The sequence below is a fragment of the Lotus japonicus genome, chromosome 1, assembly GCF_012489685.1.
Source record: "Lotus japonicus ecotype B-129 chromosome 1, LjGifu_v1.2".
Classification (NCBI taxonomy): Eukaryota; Viridiplantae; Streptophyta; class Magnoliopsida; order Fabales; family Fabaceae; genus Lotus; species Lotus japonicus.
This window is the reverse complement of record NC_080041.1, coordinates 126,685,104-126,701,746: the sequence shown is the minus strand read 5'-3', so window position 1 is coordinate 126,701,746 and position 16,643 is coordinate 126,685,104. Positions and strand designations below refer to the sequence as shown.

At 33.6% G+C, this 16,643-nt stretch overlaps 1 protein-coding gene and 1 long non-coding RNA gene across 3 annotated transcripts; one reads left to right on the top strand and one right to left on the bottom strand.

Annotated features, from left to right (window-relative positions):
* Positions 1-9,679: 9,679 nt before the first annotated feature.
* LOC130730439 (uncharacterized) lies at positions 9,680-11,794 on the top strand. 2 transcript variants are annotated; one of them, XR_009016352.1, is made up of 4 exons: positions 9,680-10,173; positions 10,299-10,404; positions 10,570-10,628; positions 11,400-11,794. It is a non-coding gene; the product is annotated as an uncharacterized LOC130730439 (long non-coding RNA). The 2 variants fall into 2 exon arrangements; XR_009016351.1 differs by having other exon boundaries at positions 9,684-10,173; positions 10,299-10,409.
* LOC130730438 (UNC93-like protein 3) lies at positions 11,399-16,428 on the bottom strand. Its single transcript, XM_057582449.1, has 10 exons — positions 16,213-16,428; positions 15,967-16,130; positions 15,206-15,269; positions 14,996-15,109; positions 14,842-14,886; positions 12,479-12,741; positions 12,268-12,358; positions 12,055-12,167; positions 11,829-11,952; positions 11,399-11,648 (listed from the first exon to the last, which is right to left on the bottom strand). Exons 1-10 carry the CDS (start codon positions 16,387-16,389, stop codon positions 11,460-11,462), a joined length of 1,344 nt encoding a protein of 447 aa, XP_057438432.1. The 5' UTR covers positions 16,390-16,428; the 3' UTR covers positions 11,399-11,459.
* Between the last annotated feature and the right edge of the window lie 215 nt (positions 16,429-16,643).

Sequence of the window (16,643 nt, the reverse complement as noted above, 5' to 3'; positions counted from 1 at the left end):
TAAATGTTAATTGTGTTTGTCCCCTGCCGACTTGCACTTTGGTGCAATCTTTACTGTAAAAGATGAAAAGTTGGCTAAAATGTAATAACATATAGACTGTGAGGGAGATATTTGAAATTAAAAGAAAATATTTATACACATATCCAAGAGTAATGATTTATTCATATATCACTTTTTTTTAATCTCATTTCCACACATTTTTCTAATTTCTCTTCCTATATATCTAAGGTGGATGTGGATAAGAAGTGTCAACAAAACATTATTCCATGAGCTTGCAAATGAGCCTACATGCATTAAAATGAAAAAAGACAAGTGATCATAGTTCCTTAAAAGTGAAGTTACATGCACTTAAATCTTAAAGTTCTAAATCCAATTAGCTTAATTAGTTTCTTAAATTCTGTAGGTATTTGCCAAAGATTTTAGCAGCAATTTATTGTTATTTTGTTAACTTGTACTGGTCTAGCCATAATCACTCCTGTTAGTATAGGTGTGTTATGTGTGCTTTTGTGGTTTTTAATTATGATGGTAGCTAAAAAAACAACTCAACCTGGAAACAACTTTCTTTTAGAGATCAAAGTTGTTCAATTTGACTCAGCTCTCAAGCATCTCTCTAGCTAGAACATTTAAATGATGTCATTGAAAGAAGGATTTTTAAGAGATAAGATACAGAAAGAAAAATGACTAAAAAACTGTAACACAAAACTGATAAAATTAAAAAACATTGTTGTTCACAAAGCTGTATGTTCAATACCTCTGACGTTGAGAATGTCATGTAATTTGTAATTTAAATTGAAGTTTGAATGCTGGATAATTAAGAAAAATGAAAAAAAAATTCTTTATGTCTACTCATATACACAATAAATCATTGGCATATAAGTTATAGATGAATGATGAGCAAATAGAGAGTACTTTTCAATCCTAATACAGTTTAATAAAATAAATTAAGAAGTCAATTACACACTTTTTGAATATAATTAAAATTTGAGTATATTATAAAGTTCAATGAGTAAATTAATTTGGGGGTCCCTTATTGTAAATTACTATATAAATAGTTTAAGTAACATAAAACATTTTTTATTTTTGTAGGAAATTAGGAGTGTTAGAGGTGATCGTTTAAATTGACATCCACCCTTTTTGCCTTATAATGGGTAGTGTATAAACTTGTGCTAGATTATAAAGGGTGATCTAAATTTCCACCAATAAATATCGTTGAGCATACTAATGAGTCCTCACTATTAAATAACACCAAAAAAATAATTCAACATATATATCATTATCTAATTGGAAAAACAAAATATGTCATTATCTATGACATTTTCCCTGCACAATATTTATACCAAAATATATCACCATCTGATTTAATAGACAGTGTTTATGATACATATTAACATAAAAAGAGAAATTAACTTGTTCAGAGAAGAGAAGAAAAATCTTGGCAAAGCAATCAGAGAAATCAATCAAGGCAAGGAGTGGAACAAATAAAAGTTTAACCATGTTGATAAAAAAACATCCTAGTCTCGTAACAGAAAACAGAGCAATATATACAGTCAGTTCGACGACATGGGAGGACTACTAATTAGATGTATATGCTGTAGGTTCTAAAAATACCAGATCTTATTCCCTGGGTCTGCATTAGACTGACCTATAACTTATAGTGCAGAATACACACAGAACACAACAAATTTATATGAAATATGAAGCTCATCAATGTGTGATCATATTCTGCACTAAATATTGTACACAAACGTAAATAGCAATTATCATGTCTTTTAGAAGCCTGTTATTAGGCAGTTTAAAAATTTCTAGAAAATAAAAAACAAATAGTGAAAAGGGGTCGGATAGGATACAATGATGATTTACATGCAAATTGGTTATTCGGTGACTTGATTTGCTTCCTATGCCCATCATCTGAAGATACTCCAGATGCTAAGTCAGCATCACATCCAAAGCGTACATATTTTTCTTCTTTTTAGTTTATGTGGTTGGCCAAGGTGTAAGCTGCTTTCTTTTCAGTATGAAGGTAACTTCTTTGCATTTAGTCAAGACTCAAGAGTTCAGTTGAGTGTATAGCCATAGGGATGCAAATAGGAGGAGAAAGCCAGGAATGGGGAAGGAGGATATCATATCATAAGATTTGTTGATTTACTGAAACTACACCTCACATTTGCTCCCTTGGTACTGAAACACAACAAAACACCAAAATCAATTTTTTCGTCTTCTAAGAAATAGCATCCCGCTCTCAGATTAATCTAATGATTAAATAACATCAAGCACTCAAATTTCAAAGAGACAAAGTAAGCAGCTGCATTAGAAAAAAGAAAGGAGAGAATTTCATAAAATCATACTTAGAGAACAAAATGTAAATGGAAAATGGAAAAGCAATCCAAGTGGGCATGGGAACAATAGTAAATATTCAAAGAACCCTCAGTCAAGGAATAGGCATAAAACCTGCAGAGTAAGGTGCCTAAAAGCATGCTTAACCTCAATTTGAGAGGCACCTAGTTGGACTCTTAATGTCCAAAGAATAAATCACCTTATTTACATCACCTATATTCTGTCTCTTTCTTTATAACCCCTACATAACCCAAGAATTAGATCACATACTGAGGTAGCCTGCTACTTGGTAAAAATAGTCTAATTAACGGTTACTAACAAAGAGATAATTTATAAAGTTAAAACAACATTGATTTTGCCCGATTTAGACTTCTGAAAGTACTACATAGTGAAAGTCACACCACAACACACATACAATGCACAAATAGGCAACTAAGAATCAAACAATTATGAATAGAGATGAGGTCTATAATTGCATTACAGGAAACCTTTCAAAACTGTCACTGTCCTCAAAGAAATTAAACATAGTACTCACTAATTACCTGAAAATAGGATAGAATAATTATTAAGAAAAATTGAAAGACAAAAAGAGGCTAAAGAGAAATCAACAAAAGAGAAAGGACTCTGAACGAAACAAATGAACTACAACATTAAAGAAAGTGTAGCACCAAAAACTAAAGCAAAAAACGGAAGGAAGAGAACAACATTAGAGTCACACATACTCATCAAAATGCAGAAAACTTTGCATAAAAAGAATGCTTTAAAGAAATTAGTATGCAAAAAATAAACCAAAGAAGGAACAAAATGTATATCTTGAATCATATAAAGATTTTCTCTCCATCCATTATTCTTTATTTCCATTCTTAATCATTTTTACACATGACATAGCATTCCCCTCATATCCATTCACACCTGAACTCTTTATTCTATTCAGGACCATTACAACCCATGTAGACCGTGCAAGATCAAGCTCTTTCATATTAATTTTTCAAACAAAATTCAAGAACACACACTTCCTCCCATTCCAAGATCTACCTGTTCTCTTTTGAGCACCCAACTCTTGTATCATGACAAACCCTCATACATAAAAATTTGTGTTAAAGAGCAGTGTTTGCTTCCAAACATTTGAATCAAGTTTTCCAATATGGATTTCCAATGACATGGATATGGGATTCATATAATTATGAATGTATGAGAACAATCATAGGGAATAGAAGCATTGAAATCAGTTAGACCAATCTGCATCCCATATGCCAATGCTCATCTCAATACCATATATTATGGTTTGGTTATAGCAGTTTTGATCAAAGCAATTAGTACTTCACAAAATCACAAGTTATTTAAACCATGAACACCTCTACTGGTAGTGTCCATTATACACCATAAACCAAAAAAATAATCTTTAGCAAGAAGAGGTGTCACAACTAAAAAACATACATATAACTAAAAAAGCCAAGTGTATGTAGTATTTAATTTTCTTCATCGAGACCAAATATTGACACCAAATCTCTTGATTTTCTGCAACCAATAGGAATCAAATAGCAATTGGAAGGGAAGGTGAAATGTGGTGGAATGAGGGTGGTCGGAATATTTATAGGCAACTCAATCTGAGGAAAAAAACACGGAAGAGAACTTCTGTAAAACCTTCCAACTACAACCCTCTATCTACAAACCTAACCCTGCCGATTCCCCAAAAAATAGGACATCTAATCAATAACCCAAGAATTAGATCACATACTGAGGTAGCCTGCTACTTGGTAAAAATAGTCTAATTAACGGTTACTAACAAAGAGAGGGAATTTATAAAGTTAAAACAAAAAAAAAAGTGAAACTGTTTTTCACTGATTTTGCCCGGTTTAGACTTCTGAAAGTACTGCATAGTGAAAGTCACACCACAGCACACATGCAATGCACAAATAGGCAACTAAGAATCAAACAATTATGAATAGGGATGAGGTCTATAATTGCATTACAGGGCTTACCTTTCAAAACTGTCACTGTCCTCAAAGCAATTAAACATAGTACCCATTAATTACCTGAAAATAGGACAGAATAATTATTAAGAAAAATTGAAAGACAAAAAGAGGCAATTGATTGAAATGTGGCAAGATCTAATTACTGAACAAATATCTGGTGAGATCCCTAAATATTAGGGGGAAGATGGACAACAGAACATATGGACCAAATCTCTCCAAAGATGGACATCGTTGAAAGATCTCTCCAAATATCGCCAGAAATCTCGGCATATTCAACATAAATCCAACAAAATCCCTAAAATGTGGGGGATAGAATGTATGAACTCAGCATTCATGGGAGAAAGCAGATGAAAAAATCATAGGAAATTAAGGGATACGTAAGAGATATCAGAAAATCATGGAACTGATTTGATTTCACTCATGATGTCTCATCCTTTCCTCATTCTTATCATTATCCATGATAAAGGTAAGCATAATATAAAAGAGAAGAGATGAGGTTACTCACTTATATTTCATTTGAAGCCCCTAATGCACTTTTCTTTATTAGTAATGTATCCCTATCTTATCAGAATAATGAAAGACAAACTGGTAGGGGAAAAACAACTCCTATAAGTTTAGGCAGTTCCATTACAATTAGATGCTTCACCTTACTTACAAAAACTCAAGAAGAATTCATGCTTCCTAAATGCAAAACTTCACACATTTTATTAACATAGGTCATGCAAAATACAGTTTAAAAAAACTAACTAAACCCAAAGGTAATGCATAATATTTTTAATTATTTTATGTGGTGAACTAAGTCAGTAGAAAGCAAGCAAAATAATAATTTAGAGACATGAGATAAAAATGGCAGGGGGAAAACAACTCATATAAGCATATGCAGTACCATTCACCATCCTCACAAAAGCTCAAGAAGACTTAAAGCTTCCTCAATACATAACTTTAAAACTTTGGAAGATTAGCAATGAAATAGTGTCTTTACTCCCACACCAAAGCATGAACGTAGCATATATCTTATGAAGTTCACAGTAAGGTTTCACAAGTTACAATCCAAACCAAAAGAATAAGGAATGGAGTCTTTGTGGTTAAGAGTGTAAGTTCAAAGTTACCAGTTAAAAGAAATCGCTAATTGTATTTAGTCCATTGATGTTTTCTAGACACCAATTTTGAACTAACAATCTTAACTACAAAAACTCGTTGATGAAATATTATAAGGCAAACACTAAGGCACAGTTTTGAAAATTCAATTAAGATACTACTACGCTTAGCAGCAACCAACCACCCTGCCTCCAGTGATTTGAAAACTAATAAAGATCAGTTGTTAAATGTCAAAACAATCAGTTTGTGCAAGAGGATTCATACTGTGTTGGTTTTCATTATGGTAATGATAAATGCTTTCATTTTCAAATCTCCTTAAAACTGCCTACGCCACAATGTGACTTAAAGCTCTTTGAAACACATTTCTAGCAAGAGAAATAAGAGAATGACAAAATGATAAATGAAAAGCATTAAAAAGAAACCAATCTATACCAACTAAACTTAAATTAATTAATTTAAGTCAAAACAAATTCTAAACCATTATGTAGAAGTGAAATTAAGGTAAAAAATACATAGTTAAATTATATATCTCTTTTTTCTATAATCTCTTTTTATATCTCATAGGTGGATGTGTGTTTGGATTGTGAATAATACATTATTCCATCTTTTACATGACTTGACTTCCAACTTACAATAAACAAAGTTCACATGCAGTGATGCTATATTTTCCAAGTACCAATCTAAATGCCTTTTTATATAGTTTTCTACGGAAATAACTAAAAATAGTACATAAAATTTAAAAATTAAGATAAAACTAAAGACACAGAATCTCAAAGTAACCATACTTAAATTATATAGCTGAAAGCCTAAGCAAGGGTCCATTGAGATTGTAATCAGACAAGTCCATGAATGCTAAGAGAATGACGTGGGTTTTTTATTTGTGCAAGTGAGCGAACAAATTAGAGGGGGGGGGGGGGGCAGAGATAACCATAGTCACAAGAAAGTAAGTTGTGAGATTTTGGAAATTGACACAGGAAAAAATCATATTGTTCGTTAGCCCACATCTTTATGATCAAGGAGGCAAGAAAATTAGCTCAAGTGATTGAGTTTATTCATATATAATGATTAACTTTTTCATATTTTTGTGCTGGATATGGAAAATTTCTTTATTGCGTTCAAGTAAGGGAATTTAAGAATAATAACCATTATGCTAAACTGTGTCTATTAGTAGCTTGACCTCAGTTGCCCTGCACATTCAAGTCATGTTAAGATTTACCTCATCAATGGAGAGCTAGCCATGGACAGAAAGAATAACCACTTACTTCTGGAGCCTCAATATCATCTACTCGGAAATCATCTGCATTCACTTCAACAACTTCCAAGAAGTTAGGATTAGGTCTCACTGCAAAGGCTACAGTTGCATCCTGCACATGGTTCCAATTAAATCACATTGTGTTTTGAGTCTCTTAAAAGAGACAACTATGAGTGATTAGAAGAGAATAAAATCAATAGCCTAATGAAACAAAGAAAAAGCATGCCCACAACTGAATGAAAAAAGAAATCTAAACTGAAAAACATATAAGCATGAGTTTTCATCACTGTTCTCATTCGTTGAACCAAATCTGTCATGAGAGAAGTTAAAGAAATATTAAACACCTTATTAGTTCTAAGACTTAAAGATGACACAAACCATGTAGATGGAGACAAATATAAGTAAGAAAGATTACAACAACAACAACTAATACCCAAAACTCAGAGACCTAAACAACATAAAATGAAAAACACCAAAGCATTCTCATTTAAGAATACGTAGCGCCCACATCTCTCTTTAAATGAAGCTGTGTTTTATTAATGCAGACTGATACAATCATAGAAATCAATACTGTCCAAATTGCAAGGATTCCAACCAAAGACGCATTGGATAGCCCTTTTAGCCAATTACTTATTTAATCATGTACAAAAGAATATTTCTTTCATAGGCTAACAAATCTTAGAAAGTGATTCTCTCCACTGCAGATTGAACCTCTAGACAAATGTTCTTGCTCTTGTATACTAATGTCTGCATACATCATGCAAAAAAGAACTCAATCTACTGCAATAGAACACTACACACATCATGCAAAAACAAAAGTCTAAATAACAGCTTTTACATTACCAGTTATGCTAGAATGTAAATAGAACACTGCATACTGGAAAGCCAGTGAGCTTGACATTCACATAGATAACATTGGTAAAAAAAATTACAAAATATGAATAACAAATGTTAAAATAACATTACATTCCAATCTACTGCAACTTGATATTGATAAGGAAACATGTACAAAACATTGAGAGAACAACAAATAACATCAGAATCAAAGAGGAGAAGTTGCAAGGCATATGGTTTAGTAGGTTCACCATTAGCAAACATCTCTCACTTCATAATAACCCTTGCTCTGATCTTCCATGCTTCTCTCCTAGGGCATAAATTTCTAATGGAATTCATCAGTGCAGATTCATCAGTGCAGATACAGGATAAATAAAAGAAAGAGAGGGGGGTTCAAGCAGCAGGATTCGGATATGGGAATGGTGAGATTGGGGATACAAAACAGGGGTATTTATAGCCAAAATATGAAACTATACTCACAGAAACAAAGTTCAAACAAATCTAAATAAAAAAATAACAGGAGTGATAAAAAAGTCAGATAGTACAAACTTTATTCAACAAAATGAACAAAAGTAATAAGGCATCGGATTGATACTGACCATTTGATAAATGAATCAACCTTTGGTGATGCATTCAACCATGATTGTTGGGGAACTCATGAAGCCGGATGACGAAGGAACAGTGAAGCATTTGTTATGTCGATAATTCATTGGTTCTACCATAAACGACGACAACTCATAATCAACCGGCGCCGAAAGTAACCATCATCCGATCAATCAGTATGAGAGACTCGATGGAGAAATTGGTAAGAAAATGAGGGATAACACGAAACAACAGCTGGAGTTTGAGACCCATGTGGAGAAAAGTACACCTTCCAAAGAGAAATCATGACATCAGAATGAGATGAAGGGTTCGACGGAGCAGGTGGAATGAGAGAGGACGACGGCGATGGAAATCTAGGGTTCGTGACAGAAGAGAGGAAACAAACCAAGCTCTTGAAACGACGTCGTATGTGGACCTGGCGAGATAAAAAAAATTACAAATGACAATATATCGGTAACAGGACAGATGTCACTTCGCCATTGGTGGTCTTTTAGCTACAGTAATTGGAGAATAAGAAGTAGTAGATTTACTTCTCAGATTCGTGTACCACCAAATTTCGGGAAATACCAAACATCTTTAATTTGTGGCTTAAATAACCTTTTGGTCCTTGAAATTGTAAAGGGAATCAAATCTGGTCCTTGTAAAATTTTCGCATCAAATTGGGTCCCTAAAATTGTTTTTTTAATCTAATTAACTCATTTTGCTCAATTTTAACCGGTCAACAGTCCAGTGGCAAGCCTAGTCAGCTAAGGACGGCCACGTGGATTTTTTCACATCAATTTTAGTCCCTTAAAAAGTATTTTAATCAATTTTAGTTTCTGTTCTTCCACCTTCATGTTCTTCCACTTTCACCTTCTTCCTCTTCCTCCATAACTCAAATCACATAAATTCAAAAGGAAGAACAAGGTGAATGTGATAAACATATAGTTTTTTTTAGGGTTTTGAATTTCTAGGTTTAAGGATTTGAGTTATGGAGGAAGAGGAAGAAGATGGAAGAGGAAGGTGGAAGAACAAGGACTAAAATTGATTAAAACATTTTTTAAGGGACTAAAATTGATGTGAAAAAAGTGCATGTGACCATCCTTAGCTGACTAGGCTTTCCACTGGACCGTTGACTAGTCAAAATTGAGCAAAAGGACTTAATTAGATTAAAAAAACAATTTCAGGGACCCAATTTGATGCAAAAATTTTACAGGGATCAGATTTAATTCCCTTTACAATTTCAAGGACCAAAAGAGTATTTAAGCCTTAATTTGTGGCAGTCAGAAACCAAGACATTCACAAATCACGGGTCTTAGAGTGTCGTCTCCCGAAATTTGATGGTATACAAATATTGTTTTTTTTTTTTGTGTTTGGTAGTATTCATACACCACACTATATGGAATTTTGAATTTCATGTGCAATGATTTCTTTCAATTTATTTCGAATTAATGTGTCAATAGGTTGTTCATATATGAGAAAAGCAAGCAAATTATTTCAGTTGATTTAATTCAATGTGCTACTGTTTATTGTCAATTTTCATTCTATTCCTCTTTCATACATTTTTGGAGGGGTTGACTCTACTCTATCATTACTTGTTAATCTATCTATCTATCTATTTATTATAATCTATTATAATATAGTAATGATGAAGCGCGGGCTGTGACGTCGCCAACTCACTCTCTTTCCATTCCTAAGGTTTGCCACATCATATTATAGTCCCACGTGTCAACTTCTATTACTCCAACATTGTTATTGGGCTGTAGCTATTCTCCACTTTCTCATTTTCATCTCCTAATTGATCAGCCCACCCATGAAACTTTTACGTTATTTTCCCCACTCTTAATTTACACAACTTTTTGTTTTCCAATTCAATTTTCACCTAAAGCATTTATTTTGAAACTGTCAATCAATATCCTATTCACAAACTAGCAACAGTTTGCATCACAATGAATTGCAAATTTCAGATCACATTCACAGAGTACCATTGAATGATAATGCTTTTGCATCCCCACTCCTTCTTCAAGAACCAACGCCCTTCTTTTCCCTTTTCCTAACCCTGCCCTTCCTCCTCTCCACCGCCTCCTTCTCCCAAAGGTAAAATTGCAGAAAAATGCCCACCCATTTCTCTCTTTTCACCAATTTCGCTTCTCACAATTTATATATATAAAAAATTACATTGCTTGACACTGTTTTTTCCATTTTTTATTTTGCACTAGCAGGGACTTAAGGAACAAACATGAATCTGAGTTGCGGTTTTCAGGACTCTATTTATTTTTCTAACATAGTTGATCCCTCACGTGTTGTCCAAATCTCTTGGCAAGCAAGGTCAGGTACTTCCTAGAACTTCCCCTTAGCCATTAAGTTATGCAGATCCTATATTTTTCCTTTTTGAAATGGATCTTATATTTTTTCACTTATACTAGCAGTTTTTTTACTCACGTTGCTTTTAATTTTTCAATATTTGATGTTGTTTTGTCCCTGTTGTTGTAGGGCCTTTCTCTACAAAGGTTTTTTTTTCAGACAAGGAGTGTGACTACCTTATTTCTTTGGTATGATACTGCTTATTTGATTTTGGGAATACATTGTCAGTTTTTATTTTCAATAATGATTATAAAGCTGGACATCCCTTTGCTATGTGTCTAATTTTGAAATTATAAAATATGCTATCCTGTAGTTACTATTTCTGATACACAAATACTCTACATTTTTCATTGTAAAATTTTTTTTTTTTTCCTTTGGGGGTTATCTTACTTGCATTTTGTTTGTTTGATTGATATTATGGAATTTGCTCGTAAAATGGGCACTAGGAGGTATCATCATATTGTCAAATTTTGTTGATTCTGAATTTTAAAGGCATATGCTCTTTCTTTTTCTACGCTCCCTCTTATTTTTAGATGTCAGGATTGATTTTGAGAAAGAAAAGAGAAGTTCGTCCAAATATGAATCAATACCTAAAAATGTTGTCTATGTTTGTGTGAATTTTCAACTGTGAGTGACTAGTTTTGCTGATACATCCTGAATATTCTTTAGTAAATAACAATTTACATTACAGTGAAAGAAATCTGTTCAGCTTTTTATGAGCAAGTGAGCTTATACATTACAATAACTTACAATTTATACACATCATTCAAGTGAAGGAAATGTCACCATAAAAGAGAGAATTATAGGGTGTTTGGATGTGAGTCTGTCACACACTTCAAAGCACGTTATTTCTAAAGCTACACATTGTAGCTTATGATTCAAGGTGGTTTTTAATCTAGATGTTGTTTCTCTAAGTGAAACCAAATACCCACTTAGACTTCTGTTTGGATGTGTTACAGGCAAGAAGGCAAAGCATATGTGAAAAATATAATATGCTTGCGGTTGCTGCAACACTGAATTCACACAAAGGTGGAGTGTGATGATGCCTTCCCCACCTTAAGAGCTAACCATAAAAAGCTGCAGAGCGAGAAGCAAAGGAGAGCCAGCATAGTCACTACTACTGTCTCAAACGAGATGTTGGGGGACAAAAAGAACATGATAGCAATTGTTGCGCTCTGCCATATCCTTAGCTGCGCAAAAGCACCCTCCTGTACCGGAAAGCAACAAAACACTAGACATTAGGGCTAACTAACTTCTGTGTGTTTGAATCAGCGCTGTCAAAACTGATTGTAGTTGTGGATTGAGTTGATTTTGGTAAAAGTAAGTTGAAAATGAAGTGACTTATGTTTGAATATAGGACATGATTTTGGTAGTTGTTATTCACATACCATGTCGTGCTTAAACAACATTCCAAGCAAAGCATTGAGTTGTGTCATAAGAACTCCATTACCAATGCCCAACAAAGCAGCCAAAAAGAGTAAATATAGAGTACCAAGCAATCCGCTAGGTATGCTGCAACAGATGCCGCAAAGACAGACATAAGCCACATGAAATTGCATAAGGGAAATATTCTCCATAAACATCAGTCAAACAAAAGAAGAAATTGCTGCAGACCTGAAATCTAGCAGAAGCAAGATTAATACAACTGCCTGAACAGAAGCTCCAAAGGATACTATTGTCACAATAGACGTGAGATCCGAGGTGAGACGACCGGCAGTAAGAGAACACTGAGATGTTCAAAGAAATTAAGAAGAAAGATAATAAACAAAAGAAGCAGAATGCCAAAGGCAAGGATATAGATGTACAGATCTGCATTCCTGTTCTTACAATTCCATCAAAAGCACCGTATGCTGCCATTGCAGTACCCACACCAGAAACACCAATTGCTGGAGTTACAACATACTTGGTAAAGTCAGCCCTGAGAAAGAGTATTCCATTAGACAATAGATGAAGGTAATCAAAGGACACTGGAAATCAGAGAAACATAATTGAAAGATCATGAGGATGAATGAAGGCCTTATAATTCATAAAAATTTACCATACAAATGCTTGTTGTAGACCTGAATATGTAATAAGGGGTATGATCAACAACATCTTTACATCAAACAATGCACTGGTGAGTGACCTACATAGAGACTTGAGGGACGAATATTCACAAGCACCACCACCAGCTTCTGAATGCTCATATGTTCCCTTACTATTATCACTCCGTTTTCGCAAGAAGAATATTAGTATAGCACCAAAGGTCATAACAAAAAGGAGTACTGCAAATAATAAAGTTGCGCCATTGGTACTCCCCTCCTGCCGGCATATGAATCAAAATCAAATCCTGGCTCAACTTGCTAGCATGTGAGATGAGCAATTTTTGTACATGGAAAAACCTGGCTCACATTTACATTTGCTCAAAACCTTTTTATATTGTACAACTAACATCTTTAAAAATATTAACCAAATGTAATAATGGAAATTAAAAAGAAAATAGGGAAAGGCTAAAAGTATAGTGCCAACTCCATGAGTGTACAGTGTACTGGCAAACCATTACAAGTGTTTGGTTCTAAGGGCCCGTTTGGTTACCAGGACAGGATAGGATAAGACAGGATAATAATCATATCCTGTTGTTATCTGTTGTTTGTTGCGTCAGCAGGATATGATAACACTATCCTGTCTCATATCCTATCCTGTCAATCATGTGTAAAAGTTATCCTGAGGGGGGAGTTAGGATAGAGCAGGATAGGATACCAGTTATATATTTTCTTTCAGTATCCTAACTCCAAATTAATTTATTTTAATATTATATAATTTATAATTTATAATAATATTAATTAATAAATATAAAAATATTAATTTAACTAAAATAAAAATAAATAAAATTATTATTCATAAATTGTAAAATAGACTACTCACTTACAAATATTGATTTATTAATAATAATAGACTAATTTAATATTTTCATATCCTATTATCTAAAAATTATTTATCTACTTATATAATAATTTAAATATAAAGTATTTTTGAAATAATAATATTTTTAATTTAGTTAATTTTTATTGTTTATCACGTGTCACAACTAAGTGAAAAACATTGATTACAAATATTGATTTTTTAATAGTAGTAGATTAATCTTTTATTTTCATCTCCTATTATTTAAAACTACTTATCTACTTATATAATAATTTATAATTCAAATATAAAGTACTTTTGAAATAATAATATTCTTAATTTAGTTAACTTTTATTGTTAATTATCACGTGTCACAACTAATTGAAAACCAATCGGTTAACTGCATAATTTTATTTAACATATAGGACATCTTCAAAACAATAAAATAAGCTAATTAATAAAATTTAAATTAATTTTATTTATTTTAAAATATAGACTCATTCATGAAAATGTAAAGAAATTAAATTTAATAGAATGATCAATTTTAAATGTATTTTTTATTCAAATATAAATCTGATACATTTTTCCTTATCATATCCTGTTCTTATCATGTGCACCTCAAACACAGGATATGATAAGAGTCTATCCTGCTCTTATCCTATCCTGTTGATATCATGTTCACATATCATATCCTATCATATCCTATCCTGACCACCAAACGGGCCATAAAAGTAAAACAAACTGAATACTAGATACATATTTAGATACATATTTGTCTCTCATAAGTTAACTGTTTTTGTAATAGTGAAGTTAATGCTATTTTGGCCTTTATGTCTGGAGATACACCATAAGCAACAATTTTTCATTCCCATCAGTTATTGGACTGGGCAGGACCTGCCCATGATAGGACCCGCCCAGAGTTAGAGCTTGGCGAGGCTTTCCAAGGGTGATCATCTGCATCTTTAGCTAGTGGGCTAGGCGAGTCCTTCACAAGCCCTGAGACCCGCCACACATGATTAGGCGAGCAAGTCAAACGCCTGGTGAGTTGTCTCGGAAGCTGGATTAGGGCTTAGCATACTCTTTTATATTGGGAATTGGGTCTTGGTTGTAAGGCTCAATTCCCTTGAGCCTTCTAGAAGGAGACCCGCCCACTAACAAACGAGGGTCCTGCATTGTACAAAGGATCTTTTGACTCACTTAATAAAATAATATTTTTCATACATGATATTTTCTTGTTTAGTGCTCTGCTAGGGTTTACCTTCAGATTCCTTCTTGCCTCATAAAAACCCTAGTACGGAACAGTTATGGCTATGGGTAAGCTTGAATATCATGAAGCAGTAAATTGACAGTTAAAGCAAACAAATTGGGTTCTACCAATCATTGCTTCTTTCATAAGAAAATTCATCATAAGCAGCTATTCTTCATTCACAAGGAAGGATTATGCTTAACATCATGAGCTGATAGTTAAAGCAGTCAGATTAAAAGAACATTTGCAAAATGTGAAGAGTAACCACCACATACCTTCCCATCACTAAGTAGAGCAAATGTAATAAGACTCCCAATAAACTGCAAAACATATTTTTTATAATCAATTTTGAATTCTAAATGGTTTATTTATTTATTTAAAGAAACAGAAACAACAAAGTGACTAATCTTCAAGGAAAATGATGATCACCTGGTGGATAGCATACACACTCCAGAATTCCCCATTGAAGTCGCCAATTACTGTACCTTCAAGCAAGTTGTTATCTCTAGCATGATTGCGTGCAGTGGAAGTGAGATATGTTCCCTGAAATATCAAATTTAGATTAGTAAAGATACAAAAGGCTAATGACAATTAGAAGAAAGCACAGAACCTTGACATGTGTTTACTGTTTACATGTACCTGTCCAACCCACGTTATAGAAGCACAAAACCCAAGAAACAAATAGGTCGGAACCAGTGTATACCTGCAGGAAGAATAACTCAATGAGGATAATTTAATTTTGATGACTAGAAAGTAGAAACTATAGATATAGCAAGTAGGAAGTACAGCTCAAATAATTGAATAATGAGTGAATGGTCGCTCCCTGAAAGATTTTACAGCTGGTAAGTATGTATTTGGAAGAAGGAAATAAATTTGAAAGTCCAAAGTGTAAAACATCGGTCAAGTTACCGAAGTTTAAGTTGACTAAATACGTAGTGACTAAATTAGTAAATTGTGTGACCTTTTAAACATTCATGGACTTTCAAACATATTTCCTTCTTAGTAGCAAAATCTTTGGGGAGCAAGTTGACCAATAACTTGTTGAACAATATAAGGAATCAGATACTAAAAGCCCAAATAAATAAAGCAATGCTATTGCCTCACTAATACCCTCTTTTCAACACACTTTATCTAGAGAAACTCATGTGAGTCCCATCAAATAGGGAGTAGGACCCATAACATAGAGTATATTACTAAAACTTGCAAAAACATTAAAACAAAGAACCAAATTAATAGAAAGAAGTTCAACTTGCAATTGCATCTCTGAAACTTAGATGAGTTCAATCCATCGTATTGTTGAAGGAAATGAAAGATTCACCACACCAAGTCAGAATATGAAGCTATCACACAAAAATACAGAACATGTATATATGATTGTGACAGCAGCAGTAGATACCAACCAATTGGGCTTCAAATTTGCAGCCAAGTAAAAGAGATAACCAGTTGTCCCAATGATCAAAGAGTTTTTGGAGCCGAGATTCCTCACCACCAAAGAAGCAAACACAGAAAAAATGGTGAAAGACAGGTACAATATCCCAAGTGAAGTTGTACCCAAGTTCTGCTCCTGAAATGGAAACACAAACTTCAAAAAGACCATCACAACCAAAAGAAATTGCAAAATCATATCAAGTGAGAAAGAGAGTTACTGTATTGAGAGTGCTCTGTAAATTTTGAGCAGCTCCATAAGCAATGAAGATTAAGAGAAAGGCCAAGCTCAAGATATGAACGTCCTTCGTGTGGCTCTTCCCTGACTGAAGCGTCGGCGAATCATCGCCGGCAACCAGTGGCACCTCTTCATCACGAGGAGTAATAACAGGTGCCATTAGTAGTTCCTAAATTCTTCTAGTTCACGGTCCACATGAGATTGTGGATATTTATTAGCTAGAAACTCGCTTGCTTGCTGAACGTAATGGATTGAACAGAAATGATAGGCGCATGCTAATAAAATAATAATACACATGCATCTTATAATAATCAACAAAAAGTCATAGAATTAAAATTTCCATGCTCTTATCTACAAGATACATCAACCTGTTATAAAGTGCAGCAAGCAACAAATTTCTAAATTGATGAATAT

What these genes read in the sequence shown, in the direction of transcription:
- LOC130730438 (XM_057582449.1), bottom strand. Translation starts at nt 16,389, where the DNA reads ATGGCACCTGTTATTACTCCTCGTGATGAAGAGGTGCCACTGGTTGCC. An exon ending in CTATAACGTGGGTTGGACAG is followed by an intron (nt 15,110 to 15,205) that starts GTACATGTAAAC and finishes TTGATATTTCAG; the next exon opens with GGAACATATCTCACTTCCAC. An exon ending in TTGCTTCTGCTAGATTTCAG is followed by an intron (nt 11,953 to 12,054) that starts GTCTGCAGCAAT and finishes CATCTGTTGCAG; the next exon opens with CATACCTAGCGGATTGCTTG.